Here is a 14,795-nt window from a genome sequence, read left to right as displayed (position 1 = left end):
GCTTCCATCACAGTCTTATAAATATTTAATACCAATGAAATATAGAAAGCATTCAGATCACTCCAGTTGGTGTTAAAAATAGGACCAAAGTAAATAGAAGGTCATTTTCATCACCTCATTGTAACGCTTCATTCTAACAGCTGGACAAAGTCCTAACATGTTCACCCTGGCATCAACGGCTAAGAGAATTGGCAGAGTGAGGCCTCACTGACTCCTTGTATCTGCTCCTATAGGGGAGACACTGGGGTCGTTGCCTGGCGTTGCCACCAGCAGGGTACAGTACTACATGTAGGTAGGCTGGTTCCCTTCCACCCTAAAAGGCCACCAGCCGTTGGCCCTTTAACCTCAGCAATGTCTCCTCAAGTGAATTTGAGATCAGCACACTTCACTTTGCCACTGACAGGCCGTGGTTGAGCGCTGCTCTGAGCTACTGACCCATTTTAACTCAGAGCAATGGCTGAACTGAGTGAGACCCTGAAAGCATCCTCAACCTTCTGCATTGTTTGCTGTGATTCTGTGACTGTGTTCCTCCTCAACTTTCGCAAAGGTGTAAAAAAGAAAAACATCAGTATTGAATTCAAGCATGCAGTACAAGTAGTCATTTATCAAAGTATCAAAAATAAGAATAAAACCAAGATTTTACATACAGTCCGATCTCTCTATGGTCACACATTCATTTACTTTCTCAATACATTCTGCACGGTTACAATAAAACATGTTTTACAGTGTGTGTGCCCATTGTTCTTCTGTTTACTTGGCAGTGTACACCTGGAGATCAACAACACCCACATATTCTGAGAAACAGTTTCCTGTGTTATTGTTATATTCTGCCATCTAGTGGTACAACATTAAAAATGGCCTTTCCCGAACAAAAAACATTCTCCAACCACTTTACTAGAACCTTCTCTCCATTTCTTAACGACCTCGTTATCAATTTACAATAGTGACATTAAATAGAACACTACATCATCACCATGATGAGTTAATTACATGTAATACTAAAGTTACATGTGCTTCCCTGACCTTAAATTTGATACATCTAAATACTTACACACCAGAACCAGTGCCCTTATGGACAGTTTCCTTGCTGTTCTGCTGTTTGCTCAGGTCTCCAAGGCGTTTTAAAAAGCTAAAAAAAAGTCCAGAGTTTTCAGTCTTATTCCACGTACTTTTCGGGGCAACATTTTCACTATTTCTCTGCGAGAGGTTGTCCGTGGGCTCCACTGATTTGCCCACTTCGTTTTGTTCCCCAAGACCATCTTCTAAAACATGGGTTACAGAAACATTTGGCTTGTTTGGCTTTTCTACTGACAGAGAATTCTGGTCTTGAGCATCAGATTTTTGAAAGTTGTGAGACGTGTCAGTAAAGTCAAACACTTGTTTGGAGGGATTTTGTTCAGCGCCTTCTACTGGTAGTGTCCCTTTTTCTCTTGCCACAGAATTAGGAGTTCTGACTGGAGGCATAATGCACAGATTGTCTTCCTCTTCCTCAGTTTTAGGGAATTTGGTAGGTAGAGTATAGCGGCGGCCAAGGTTACGTTTGGGGGAGGACTGAGGATCTAGCAAAAGTCTTACTAAGTCCTTATTGGTGGGGTCTTCGGGATACCTCTCTGTGTCCTCATCGAAGGTGCGTTGACGAGGCAAGGTGCTAATTGGAGCGGGAGATTTCTCATTATCCAGAGAATAGTCATCAGATGAGACACTGCCGCGGCTGTTCTGAAAGCGCAAAACTTTTTTTGATGCTTCACGCAACTTTTGAGCCTCCTCCTCGTTATTATCCTGTAGATCTTCCTCACTATCATCAGTGGCAGCTGAGCAAGATCTGACTGAGGAAATGCTGGTGGTCCTATCGGCTGGGTGTGTAAAACCTCCGGAGTCCTTTTTTATGGAAGTTTTCCCCTCTTGTTCATAAGGAATGCCACCTTTTGCCTTGTTTTCCTCACCATTAGACTGATCTTTCTTTTGTGAAAAGTTCTCTGTGAGTTCAACTGCTGAATTCCACTCTTTTCTGCACATGCCCATAGCTCTTAAAGAGACTCCTCTTAATGGTTTTCCAGTGGGGAGGTTTGCCTGAATTTCTGATAGGCTCCCATTGATGGGGCTACCAATCGTGGGGCTTCCATGAGTGGATGAGGGCCGACTTCCAGGTCTCCTCCGAGAGACACCCTTGGTAAGGAAGTTCTGTAGTATTGACTGCAACGCAATTCCATCCATTTCCTTGTCTCTACTGGAGCAGGTAGCTGTGGACCTACGTTTGGCGACGCTCTGCAATCTGTCTCTGCGTCTCCGCTGCACCTCTGCCACCTCGCGAGCCTTGTTTTCCTGCAGAAAATCACAAAGTCAATCGATCAAACAGGAGGTTTTTTTTTTTTTTTAATACCTCATCAAGGAAAAAATAACAGCACACAGGATTACCTGCATGGCCCGCATAAACCTCTCACAAAAGGAGTTGAAAATGGAGAAGCACTCCTCCAACTTGAACATGTTTGGGTTTTCACAGAAGTACTCTGCCACAGAGTCACTCACTGACTGCAATTCCTGAAGATCACTCTGTATTTCTGACAAGCAGACCTCAGTCTCCTAAATGGGACCCAAATCAAAAACACATTAGAACATCACCATTACAATTCACACAAACTGGGCTGAATTCCAAGACAAAAGGCTTCCTCACCTTTAGGAAATCCTCCATCTGTGCCTTTAGGTCTTCTTGCTTCAAGGTGTCAGCTTTGGCAGCTTGAACTTTCCTTACCTGTTTTTCAAACTCTGCTTCAATTTCACCTTTATTCATTCTGAGAATAACAAAAAAGATACATTGTGAAGTTACAGCAGATAAAAAGAAAGATATGAACATTTGCTGAGTGCCAGATTGTTTACCTTGCTGCAGCTTCAAGGTGTTTCAGTTGGTCTGTAAATTGAAGCAGCTCAACATCTGCCTTCTGAGCTTGCTGTGGTGAATATGAAATACACATTTAAAAAAAAAAAAATCCCATTTCACAAACATATCTTAACATACAGAAAAACTCTAAATTGCAAACAGATTGAAGTAATAAAAGAGCTACTTGCCATCACAACATAATGCATAAGATTCATTCCGGGTTTGTTTGCTTTGGTGTCCACAAGCTTTAACAAAGAAGCCATTCGGAAGCCAATTGCACTGCCTGCATAGCCACCCTGTGATCAAACAAGTAAAATGAGACTCAGAGATGAACAAACACAAAGGAAAGTTAGCCAAGACTCCACCATCCCATATTATACACTCACAGCGTTCATGTAATTTCCAGTCTTCAGTACCAGCCGAATGACAGAATGGAGATTATCAGACTCCAACAGCTCTGAAATAAGACACACACACGGTGAATTTAAAGTCTAAATTGGTTTACAACTCTGTTTTTGCTCAAAATCTCTTGCTAGTCCTATCATATTTCAAATCCAGTGAAATGAACATTACCCTTTCCAGCTGCTGTCAAAGTGCCGATGCATCCTTTCATTTCATTCATGAGGGGGAAAAACTCCTCTTTGAGCACCAAGCTGCTAAGACGCTCTTCAAAGCTAACAGACACACGTTATCCATCATTAGCGAACTACTACTGACATTTAACACTTGCAATACATGGAATTACATTCGGACAGCTCACCTGGGAATCTTGACCAGCATTAGCATAAACAGATCTGCTTCAGGGAGAGTGGAGTGGTCGCCCTTAAAACTGAGCAGCTGCTTCTCCTGCCAAAACAAAAAAAGCAAGCATGAATCTCATAATCAGATGGTGTTATTGCGATTAAATCACAAGCAACAAGGTTGTCAGATTGACGGAACACATTAGACATGTGGGGGGGAAAATATAGACAGCTGTCACAAGTACCTCCCCTTCATCTGGCAGCATCTTGCACAGCTCCCTCAGCTTTCCAGAGCCAAAACTGAGACTACTTCCGGATTTGATTTCTTCAATCATGGCTTTCACAGGCCTGCGGAGTGAGGTGGAGAGACAGATGGGGTTGAAATTATCTTGATGTTTTTGTTGAGGGTTGGAACTGCTCAGGAGCAGTGCGTGTGTCTTCGTGAATTCTACACGTTTACATAGTTCGAAAAGTCGGGCCGCTGACATCAACAAGCCTCTACTTGCTTAAATAGCTTTTGCGAAATAGCAACACTTCTGATATCTAACCTTAGAAAAACACATGCTGTACAGGACATTAGAACGATGCACTGTCTTTGACAAGAAACATATTTGGAACACAAAGAAACAAACATATGACACTTGTTTGGAGGGAAAAACAGAAGCTTGGAATAGTTAGATGATTGTGTTGATACATATGCTGTTTTGCTGTTGCTGTTTTTTTTTTTTTGTCAGTTTACAAATGCTTGAGGATATATAGTATGTTTTCCATTTCTGTCATGCACGCCCAAATAGCCTGAGGCAGTACATTTACAATACCTCTCTATAATTTATCCGAGTGTTACTAGGGAGGTAACCTGCTGGAGCTGCAGAACAGTGCATGTCAGACCTGCCAGGACATGTTGGCTTCCAAGGGTTTATGAGTATGATGCAGTCGCGTCGCAGACTAGTCCGTCTGCCTCATCCTGTGCTTTACAGTGGAACATGACAAAATCATTGTGCAAAAGCAATCACACCTTAAGAGCACCAACACTGACTCACCGCTTGAATTGCTTTAGGAAAATTCCAATGTTCATGCTACTCTTGGAGCTGAGGATGGAAACCTGGGAATGGAAACACAGACCTGGATATAATCAGCTTCTCAGTCGCTAAGATAGTTCCACTATCGGCTTGAGCAGTGTATTTTGTATTATATTCCTTTAGCTTTCCAAACAGACAGTTGATTCCAAAGGTTAAGGATTCTTTGAGTTGATTGTATTGAACAATGAGAGCAAAGATACCATTTTGCATCAGCCAGGACATTTCCTCAAGTGTCTCTCTTAGAAAATGGGACATAGGTCAAAGCAAACGTTTGGTAACAGAATTTAACCAACTTTTGTGAGACAAAAGACTTCGATCGTTCCACAGTGAAGGTCATAAATAGCTATGTTTTGGCTTAAGACTTGCCTTCAAATCGAATGGCAAAGCAGTTTATCCTAAACAACAGCTTGAATGCAGGCTACCACACAGAATGATGCCGTGTGAGGACACAAGTATACCTTCCTTCAGTAAACAGATATGAAGAATAGTGAGACTCCACCCTTGTATTGAGGGATTCTAAATCAAAACACAATGTTCATAAGACAAGCATTACATTACTGTATTACTATTCTGGTGATGCAATAAATAAATTGATAAGTTCTCTACTCTCACAAGGGAAGAGATAAAAATGTGATGTTTCTAAAATATAACTAGACCCATTCCCTAAAAATCACATGTGATTAATGTCATATGGAGAATGAGCTCAACAGAGGAGATCTACATCCGATAGAGAATCCAGGACTAAAGAAGTTGTCTCCATACCTCAGCATTACACAACAAAAGTACCAAACATTTCAATATATTGCTACAAACCCTTGGGGTTAAAGAGTTAAGCCTACTCTCATGCATTACAGTGTGACACCTGAATCCTGTTGCTGGAAAACTCACCATTACGCCTCCTGAGGCAGCCGTCGGCAGGCCCCTCAGACTCTGGCGGTTCAGGGCCTTGAGTTGTTGCTGGCCCTGCTTGTGGCTGAACAGCTCCTCCATGCGAACAGTGTCCAGCTCATATTCCCCATCAGTCTTATCTGCCGTCCAGATGTTGTGCTTTCCTACCACACTGTGTTTAGGAAGGGTTTCCCAGTTGAAATTGCGCATCTTGGAGCGCCGGTGCGCTCCCTTGGCAATGAGGCCAGCGCCATGGAGGGATGGAGGGAGGCCAGGGGCTGGAGGTGGAGGTGGTGGTGGTGGAGGTGGTGGAGGTGGAGGAGGCGGTGGTGGTGGTGGAGGTGGAGCGGGAGGACATCCTGGTTGCATCGTTTTTCAAGGAGCTCTCAGCAGGTTTGGGATACAGTCATCTCAGTCACACACACAGACAGGATTAAAGCTTATAAAAGAAGTTGCCGTCAACAATGAACTACTCTGAATGACTGTCTTTATGGGATTGTGCTGTAGTTGTTGTGCTGGAGGGACTTGTTCAAAACGTGGTCGGTTAGGATGAAACGTCCAGACTGAAAGAAACACAAGAGGGTGGGGACAGATTCATTAAAAGGCCCATGTACACTATGACTTTAAGCAACAGTGATCAGCAATGGATAAAGCATTCACTTTCTCCACAGCACTTAGAATAAATGACTGTAGTGCTTCAAGGGTTGTCAAAAGCAAATAATATACAATACACTTTGCAATCATATTGCAGAAGTTACTCAAAATCTATCACAATACTCACAAATTGTTATGGGATTAGTGGCAGTTTATTATAACATTATACATAAATATCTATTAAGCATGTTAAATGTATCCCCATAGTCTCTCTTGAAGCTTATTTGGCAAAAACATGTGAATAAAATGTGAATTGTAAATAATAAAGGCTACTTGTTGCTTGTAAATGCCTCGTGTATTATTCAGTATCCAGCTAAACGTATCCACCGTAATCGATAAACTAACCGAACCACCGTTTGTTACAATGTTTGTTAATACAATAACGTCACCATCAGGAAGTAAAAAGACAACAAACCTTTGTTTTTGATTCCGCCGCTGCCCCGTTATCCTAATTTGTTCATTTGCCTTCTTCTTCCGTTGACTTGTTGAAGCTTTGACATCAGAAGCAGAGAGTGGCAACAACCTGGATAGCGCGAGGGAAGAGTGTCGAAACTACCTGCGTAAACGCGACACGCCCAGACGTCATGGCACACCTTCCCAGCAGGAGGAACTCTGGGATTTTACCCACACACTTTGGCTTGTTGGCTTTTGTTTGTGGCCACGTTGTTTTCTGTCCAGCTGTCATGAACGTATGTGAGCAGTTCACTCTGTTTATAGACTCCTCTAGCGTGAAGAAAGTCCTGACTGATAGAGGTATTGATTCGTTAAAGGTGTTTGTAGCAGGCCAGGCTTGTAGCACGAAGTAAGACCGACAATTATACCGTGAAGAAAACACTTCGTCAGTTTTAGAGCTCGCGTGCTGGACTGCCTTGGTTTCGTTTTTTTTGTCAGCGAAAATAAAAACGATAGTAAGTGAATAAATGAGTGAAAAGGAAACCACATGCTTTAGTTAACCATTAAGCCATTCGACCAGCTCACATATCAATGTGTTTGAATGTGGGCTGGCCTAACCGTTCGCAGTGGCGTCAAGTAGTAGCAAGCACTTCAACTCTGCCCCAGAAATGAGAAGTCCTAACAATGATAACTGTAAAACCCGAAATGCTTTTGTATGCAAATCAGTGGTTGTCTACAATAAACTGTTTCAAATACTCATGTGCAGTGTACCTAAAGGAGAATGAGGGATATGTTATGTGTGCTTAAATAAGTCAGGTATTTTTAGAAAAAATAACAAAACTGCTATGTTCCATGAATAGCAAGGGCAGGCTATTTTAAACTTAACTTATTTTAGGATCCCCTGCCTCTAAGATTAATGCTTGTCTTGCAAGTTGCAACAATAGCAAAGAACTAGCTGTTCTCCACTCGTAAACTGAAGTTATAGACTCAGATGTTCCACATTCAGCAGTAACGTCATTTTCACTTTCGTTTGCCCTTTCCCTGCAAATGAGTGCCAAATGAAGTAGTGAGTGACAACAGGGAGAAACTAAGTCAGTGAGGGGAAACATGATACACACAACAGATAAACCCAGTAAATACACACAGCAGGCTGCGGGATGTGATGTGTATTTGTCAAACCCATCACAAAGTCCACGGTTGACCAATTAACTGACTGGATGGGCAACAGCTGAAACTAACTGTGCAATGTTAACTGATACTGTTTAAATAGTACATTTCTCATTAGAAGTTTGTTAAAACTGGTGCAGAAAAGGAATCCGTTGAGTGTGAATAGTGCCGTAAACTACATAGTTGTATCTCCAGAGTGCATTTCTAACTTCACATTTCTGCCAAAATAACCACAAAAAATAAATAAAAAATCGATCAATGTGCTTCACACCGTTAAAAATGTATAATTTCATGATTATGAAATAAGATAAGTCATGGGAAGCATGTTAGAGATATATCAGATTGTATTATCATGTACATAATTAATGGTGCATACATATAACATATATTGTGAGCTTCTCATATGAAACTGACAGATCTGTGTCGACGGCACAGTTCGGTTAAAACAAAAACATCCAGCAGATTTTATTGGAAATGCAGAACAAGACAAAGATAATCAGCTGACTAGAATGCAAAATAAATGTACATAACATACATTGCTGTGTTACAAACAGATTGGTAAATAAATAAAATAAGTAAAATGTGTGTGTACATTCCGTCCTCGAAGACACTGAAATTGGAATTGTATCCTATAACGCATGTGGCATCACATGTATGCATTTTGATTTCTTTATGATAGTCCAGATGTTTGTATTTATAATCAAAGCATCCGATATATGAATTGCTTGATGCCGAGTTACTGAGTGTAACATCTGTTTTTGAGGCTAGTTTCTGAGTGTAAACTGGAGTAAACATGACAGACATTTGTAACTGTGCTGTATTCATCAGGACAAAAAAAAAAATCTAGAAGAACAAACTAATTATGGATTGTATATTCGGTTAGAGAAATTGACTATATTCCCTATATATATATATATATATATATATATATATATATATATATATATATATATATATATATATATATATATATGTTTTCCCTTCTATGCGTGTAAACTGACCATTAAAGCAGGTACACCACAAAGCAGTATTAGAAGCAAGTGGGATAACTTTGACAATCATGCTAAACCCTGATGTCTTTGATCTAAATCTGTAAAACTAAAATTTGAAAAATGTGGTTCAGTCGTGCACACTCAGGAAAAATAAATACAATTTTGAGGGTTTTGTTATAAGATTTTTGACATTATCCCTCTAACTTGCTAATCTGATTTGTGGAATTCCTCTAATGTGATATACTCTGAAATATAAGAGAACGCCTTAGACAACATTAAAAAACAAAACAAATAATGCATGTGCAAAACTGCCGTGGGATCGCTCACCAATAGTAGACTATACTGTACATAAAGAGGAAGTGATATTCATGAACATGATTGTGCTACCTAAAGAATAAGTAGCAAAAGGTCATCTTGTGACTAAACCAAAAAAAAAAACAATGTCAATACAACTCAAATTGTTGTACCGTCTATGTACTACAGGATACAGAAAAACAGAAAGAAACATGTTTTTCTTTACCACTGACCGTATTTGATCCTACTATGTACTCCTTTATGCATTTCATTCATGTCCATCTAACCACAATGTCAGGATCTTCACGGACCAGCGTGTCACTGTACATGTCAAACTGCTGAACCCCGAGCGCTCTTCACTGCTCCTCCAGCCAGGATGGCTTGTCTGATCCCGGCGGCTTTAACTTTACATTGAACTGTATTAGAGTTTGTTCCAACTGCTCCTGGTTGCCAGCAAAATAAGCTGAGATAGCATTATGGAAGAGAAGCAGCTGCTTGTGCATAACCTTCACCTAGAAGAAAAGGAGAGTGAAATTCTGCCGTTACAGTACAAAAACAGTTTCAAGTGTTTAGGAAAGTGCAGGCCATTGACATCTGTCAAGATGACATTAATAACTAGCTGCCCAGATTAGTGTCTGGGGAATCAACCTAAAAGCAACTTGCACATTACATTCCTCTAAGATGTATTCCCAAGCTCTTTTAGGCATGATAAGTCACACAAACGATGCCTGTTGTTTTTAATCTTTGTTATTTTCATTAACTTGGCAAAACTGCTAAAATAAAACATAGACGAATAAAAGAAAGTTATGTTTTGCTTTTCAAACAGTGTGGATCACGGGTCTGTGTTTAATTTGACAAAAGTGAGGCATTCTCTGTCTTTAGCGTCGTTATCGACAGCATGAACGTGCTTGTCTCTGTAGATGAAGAAGTCAGCCTAGCTTCCTTTAGTTTGAGCTCGTCTGCCTCAGCAGATGCTTAAGGGCAAAGGGAGAGGAGCATTTTCTACCTTAATGTGGCAAATCAGTCCTGAACCACTGCTGCAGTGTGCAATACTTGAAAGCTCAGGACTTATTTAACAGTGAAAGCAAGAACAAATCTGAATGCGACACAGCATGCTCCATCTTTGCTGAACATCACTGACTGCCCTGATATCCTCCACCTTCAGGCTGCTGTCCAAAAGCAGCTTTGAGAGGGTGTTTTTAAGGAGTAACGGGACACATTGCTGAAAAGCAGTGTTTTACTGGTTTTCTCTGATTGACAGTTTCATGCCTGTTTCACCTCTGACCACGCCCACCAACACCGATACCTGTGGTTGGGTGTGGTCAAAGGTGAGCACTGTTGCACCTGTGACCACAGGGTCCCGGAGTACACCTATACATCACTGCAGCAAAGTGAGACGTTAACCCTCTGACACGATTTCAGGAGGTATTGAGTTTCTATTTATATAGGCGGACATTTGAAAGGAAATAGAAAATTGTAAACCACAAACCTTGTTTTCCTCCAGGAATTTGAGCTTGATGGTGACATCACTACGCAGCCTTTCGAATTTGTCTCTGTGGATCTGGTAATCATGCTGAGCCATCTCAATGCGGACCATGGCAGCTGCATCCCTGGGGCCCAAACTCAGCTCCTCCAGATCAGAGCGATAGGCATCAAACTCAAGTCTGCATGCAAAAAAAAAAAAAAAAAGTTCAGGCTGTCTCACCCTACAGGAATTAAGAGCACATTCCTCAACTCCTAAAACGGGATGTCAGGGGTTTGTTACCTTGTGTTTTCATACAGCTTAATGGTCATCAGAGTATCCTCCATTGTTTTGTTGACCAGGGTGTCGATGCTGGACACAAAGAAGTTGATGGCACTAAGAAGAGCCTCGCCATTCCTACACAACAGCTTTTGTGTTTCTGCATTATACCCAAACTCGTCCTGTAGAGAAACAAATTGGTTTCACCTGCTAACTCCAGCTCCACGTCACACCACACAGGGAGCTTTTTTAACTGTACGGTACCTGCAGCTCTGGTGACTTCTGGCTGAGGTCGGTGAAGGTGTCTCCTAGAGCCTGTTGCGTCTGCACCATGCTTTGAAAATGACTGGTGAGTGCAGTGGCCAGTCTGAGGATGGTTTCATACTTGTTCTTGGTCTCCTTTAACACGTCGATCTGAGCCTCCAGTTCCAGGTCTACCGTTCTTGAACCTCTGCCAAACCGCTCTGAAAACATCTGCTTTGTACACTGCATAGTGGATATAGAGACTACATTAAACCCAACATAAAGAAAACGTCATGACATTATGGTCAGCTCGACTGAAAAACAGAAAAAAAAAAGTATCTAGACACAGCGCGCAATACCTTGTATGTGTTTATGCCCCATTTCTTTACACTGTCCAATTTCTCCACTGCCACACCCCGAGAAACTTCTTCAGTGGAATTACCACCGTTATTGTTTGAGGACCCTAACAGAGACACACACACACACACACACACACACACACACACACACACACACACACACACACACACACACAAAAAAAAAGAACAATGTCCACTGATGCATGTCATCCTATCAAAGTTTACAGAGAGCAGAAGTTGCATGGGTCATGACAAAGAGTGAAGAGTACAGTGTGGACATGGTGATGAGCCTGGTGATACCTGGATGCTGGTCTGTGGGCTGGGCAAGTCGACTAGCTGCAGATTGGCTTTTAGGCAAGCCAGCACCCCTGGATTTCATGCGAATGTCTGAAATGAGCATGGTGATGATAAAAAATTTTAAAAAAAAGCGAAGATGAGAGGAAGGTGTGAAATATGTATCAATAGAAGTGTGCCGTTGAGATGGGCAGCTGAATAGCATACTGAAAGAAAACAATGTTAGCCACTGTGGTGAAGGAAACATTAAAAGAGTAAAAGGAGTTTTGAAATAATCCACCATGCAGGTTTCTCATGCAGAATAAAAGGATTTACAAAAAGATGAAAATGTACTTTACGGGATAAGAGGTCACTAATCACCCAAAGTGCATTTTACAGTACAAAATAGGACATTCTCATTAGACATCAATAAGTTAGATCCCTGCAATATCAGGTTAGTGCACCCCTAAGTTTGAAAGCTGCCAAAACACTTCTTGTTGCTGAAGCTGTGAGTCGAAGAGGTACAAGCAAGGTTGCATGAAACTCCCTCAGTCAGGCAATCTCTTATACAAGGCCAAACAGACCAACATATAAGGAAGGAATGAGGAAAACCAAAAAAAAAAGGGTCGTCAGAATACACAGCCACCTGGTCCTGGTGCTGGGGCTCGTCTTCTGTCCAGATACTCAGGGTTGAAGCGAACTGCAGGCCCTATGGGATATGGATGTTTGTAACGTGAACCAGGAGCCTCTCTAGTGACACATCAGAATACAAGGGAGAAAAGCTCTCGGTACGGTTTCTTAATTAAGGCTTATTAAGCATCAACCTCTCTCAGCGACTTAAGGTTCGCAAGGACATTGACAGATCTCTCGCACGGCAGTCTGCACAGCCTGTCGGGGGGGGGGGGGGGGTCGAAACAGTGGAATGAACAGCGAGCTGTGTTAAGCCAGAAAAGTCAGCACGTGATTTGTATTGATCAACAACCCTGCTATACTGATGTGGAGTTCTCAGCATAACTTAAGGCTTTGGTACGGCAACTACTACGCAGAGCTCCATTTGTGGTATCTTTGCAGCGCAAACTGTATCTGCACTGTGAAGAATAAACAAAGAAGCAAAAACCTGTAAAGGATGGCATTCGGTTGTTCTGACAGTACCTTTGATGCTGCTGGTAGGAATGATGCCCCCTGCAGGTCCTCCATAACCTCCTGAGACAATGCTGGTTTCATTCAGGTTGGGTCCAGACACCATCACCTGCTGCAAATCCTGATGGATTTACAACAAAATACAGGTAACACATGAGGCTAAAAAGGCAATACATATGATCACATTTAGGGAACCAGAAAGCTGAAACGTCCAAGTCATCTGAACACAGACCACTTAAAGAAATTGCTTATGTGGCATTTTATTATTCCATATGATGGCCCTCAGTATTACTTTCCTCAGACATATTGTTCATGTAGGAACACTGATACTGTAGCTTAGAATGAGACAAAAATAAAGCACTAGTTATGAATTGTGTTGATTGCTACTGATAGTATTCAAAGGCTTGTATGACTTAAGCATTCTACACAGTAATCTCAACCTTACTCCCTCTCCAATGCTCTCAACACATCACCTCCAGTTGCAGGTGCTGATGGTGATAGTGGTGAAACGTTGCAGCTACTGTACAAAGCAGCAGGCCTGTGCATGTTAGGTATGAGCTAAGCCTAAACAGCCTTAGTCCTAGACTGTGCTATCATGTGGGAAAGGATGGAGAAACACACAACAGACGTAATAAAAAGGACATTGTCAGTGAGATTAAAGAAATGTGACTAACTGACCTGCTCCAGGCTGTCATCCTCTGGCAGAGTCCCTGTGTCGCCATTGCTGTTAATGGGGATCTCCATGGTAGCAGCCTTGCTCATGATACTGTCTGCCATGACTCAATCTCTGCAAGACAGCACCAAACACTGACACATAAAGATGGCATCATGTTTGGCAGTTTGACAACATAGTAACCACACAGCCTTCTACATCACCTCGACACAGAAGTGACGCCTTTGCTTACATGGATGCTAACGTGGCTGGCTAGTCTCAGCGGTGCTGATGTGGCCCCAGCTACAGCTAACTCTTCCCCACCACTGTAGCAACCTGAAGTCTAGTCGTCCGAGGGAGAAACAAGCCGTTGTTTGCACAGACAGCAGGCTCGAAATGCACCGTTGTCTTTAATAATCATTTAATGCTAAAAGTCCATGATTATTTTTCCTGCAACGGTTATCTGCCTTCCATGTAATTCAGCCAGCAAATCCCTGCATATAGCTTGCTGACAGATTTAGTAGCACCTCTTCGAAATAAAAGTTTGTGTGATTTAGATACAACTCCAAGTCACATATTTTGGTTTTAATAGCAAAGCACTTCGAGTGACATATAGAGTCTAAACTGTTTAGTGTGTGATACTTTACAAATGAGAGGCTTCAAGCGCATACTGTGAATATATGCTCTTATTTTGAAAGCTAATACCTTTAACGTAGCATCATCGTCAAGCCTCCTCCCCCGCTCCATCTTCCACGTCGTGCAGTGCTGACGTAGCTTTGTCCCCAAACTGCAGTACCATTCTGCTCCTGAAGATGTCCCTAACAGCCCACGGGCTGTGAGAGGAAAGACGCTATACAGTAACTCCATCAGTAACTTCATTAAGGGGCTGGCCCATCAAATGCTGTGATTATTAATCACGAGAAGGAAGGCTGCTGCGTCCTGTTACCTTGATTGCAATATCTCTTCAAATCAAACTGTATAAATACAGTTGTTTGTTTTGAGATGTGAAATGCCTCGAGATAGACCTCACCCTGGTAAACTGACCACACTTCCAATTATTTGCCTCATTTGTTTCAATCAGGGATGTGAGGGAAGTGCACATGGTCTCCAAATGTAGTTTGCGTAATTACTCCTGGTCTGAACAGAGAACCGACCACTCACACCCACAATTCCTACAGCAAAATTGCTAATTTTCTTTGATGTGCTGATTTCATGCAAGTGACATATTTTCCAAACATCTAAAATCTCATGTTGAGAAAACCTTTCCTCCCTTGTTTCTTCCCCTTCATCATCGTCCTCCTCCTT

At 41.8% G+C, this 14,795-nt stretch overlaps 2 protein-coding genes across 4 annotated transcripts; both read right to left on the bottom strand.

Annotated features, from left to right (window-relative positions):
• Positions 1-38: 38 nt before the first annotated feature.
• On the bottom strand, positions 39-6,739 carry LOC137875449 (FH2 domain-containing protein 1-like). Its single transcript, XM_068714672.1, has 12 exons — positions 6,652-6,739; positions 5,583-6,145; positions 4,656-4,717; positions 3,861-3,963; positions 3,636-3,721; positions 3,449-3,549; positions 3,262-3,332; positions 3,064-3,171; positions 2,875-2,945; positions 2,672-2,789; positions 2,416-2,580; positions 39-2,322 (listed from the first exon to the last, which is right to left on the bottom strand). Exons 2-12 carry the CDS (start codon positions 5,949-5,951, stop codon positions 1,048-1,050), a joined length of 2,529 nt encoding a protein of 842 aa, XP_068570773.1. The 5' UTR covers positions 5,952-6,145; positions 6,652-6,739; the 3' UTR covers positions 39-1,047.
• A 1,391-nt stretch (positions 6,740-8,130) lies between these two features.
• LOC137875431 (arfaptin-2-like) lies at positions 8,131-13,993 on the bottom strand. Of its 3 annotated transcripts, XM_068714661.1 has the most exons (10): positions 13,744-13,993; positions 13,517-13,625; positions 12,851-12,959; positions 12,345-12,407; positions 11,726-11,812; positions 11,426-11,529; positions 11,088-11,309; positions 10,848-11,005; positions 10,572-10,746; positions 8,131-9,594 (listed from the first exon to the last, which is right to left on the bottom strand). In XM_068714661.1, exons 2-10 carry the CDS (start codon positions 13,613-13,615, stop codon positions 9,439-9,441), a joined length of 1,173 nt encoding a protein of 390 aa, XP_068570762.1. In that variant the 5' UTR covers positions 13,616-13,625; positions 13,744-13,993; the 3' UTR covers positions 8,131-9,438. The 3 variants fall into 3 exon arrangements, with proteins under 3 accessions (XP_068570762.1, XP_068570744.1, XP_068570752.1); XM_068714643.1 differs by lacking the exon at positions 12,345-12,407; XM_068714651.1 differs by lacking the exons at positions 11,726-11,812; positions 12,345-12,407.
• Between the last annotated feature and the right edge of the window lie 802 nt (positions 13,994-14,795).

Source organism: Cebidichthys violaceus, unplaced genomic scaffold, assembly GCF_023349555.1.
Source record: "Cebidichthys violaceus isolate CVI_PGR_0920_01 unplaced genomic scaffold, fCebVio1.0.p SCAF_1, whole genome shotgun sequence".
Classification (NCBI taxonomy): domain Eukaryota; kingdom Metazoa; phylum Chordata; class Actinopteri; order Perciformes; family Stichaeidae; genus Cebidichthys; species Cebidichthys violaceus.
The sequence above is the reverse complement of the archived record's forward strand: the minus strand, read 5'-3'. Positions and strand labels throughout refer to the sequence as shown.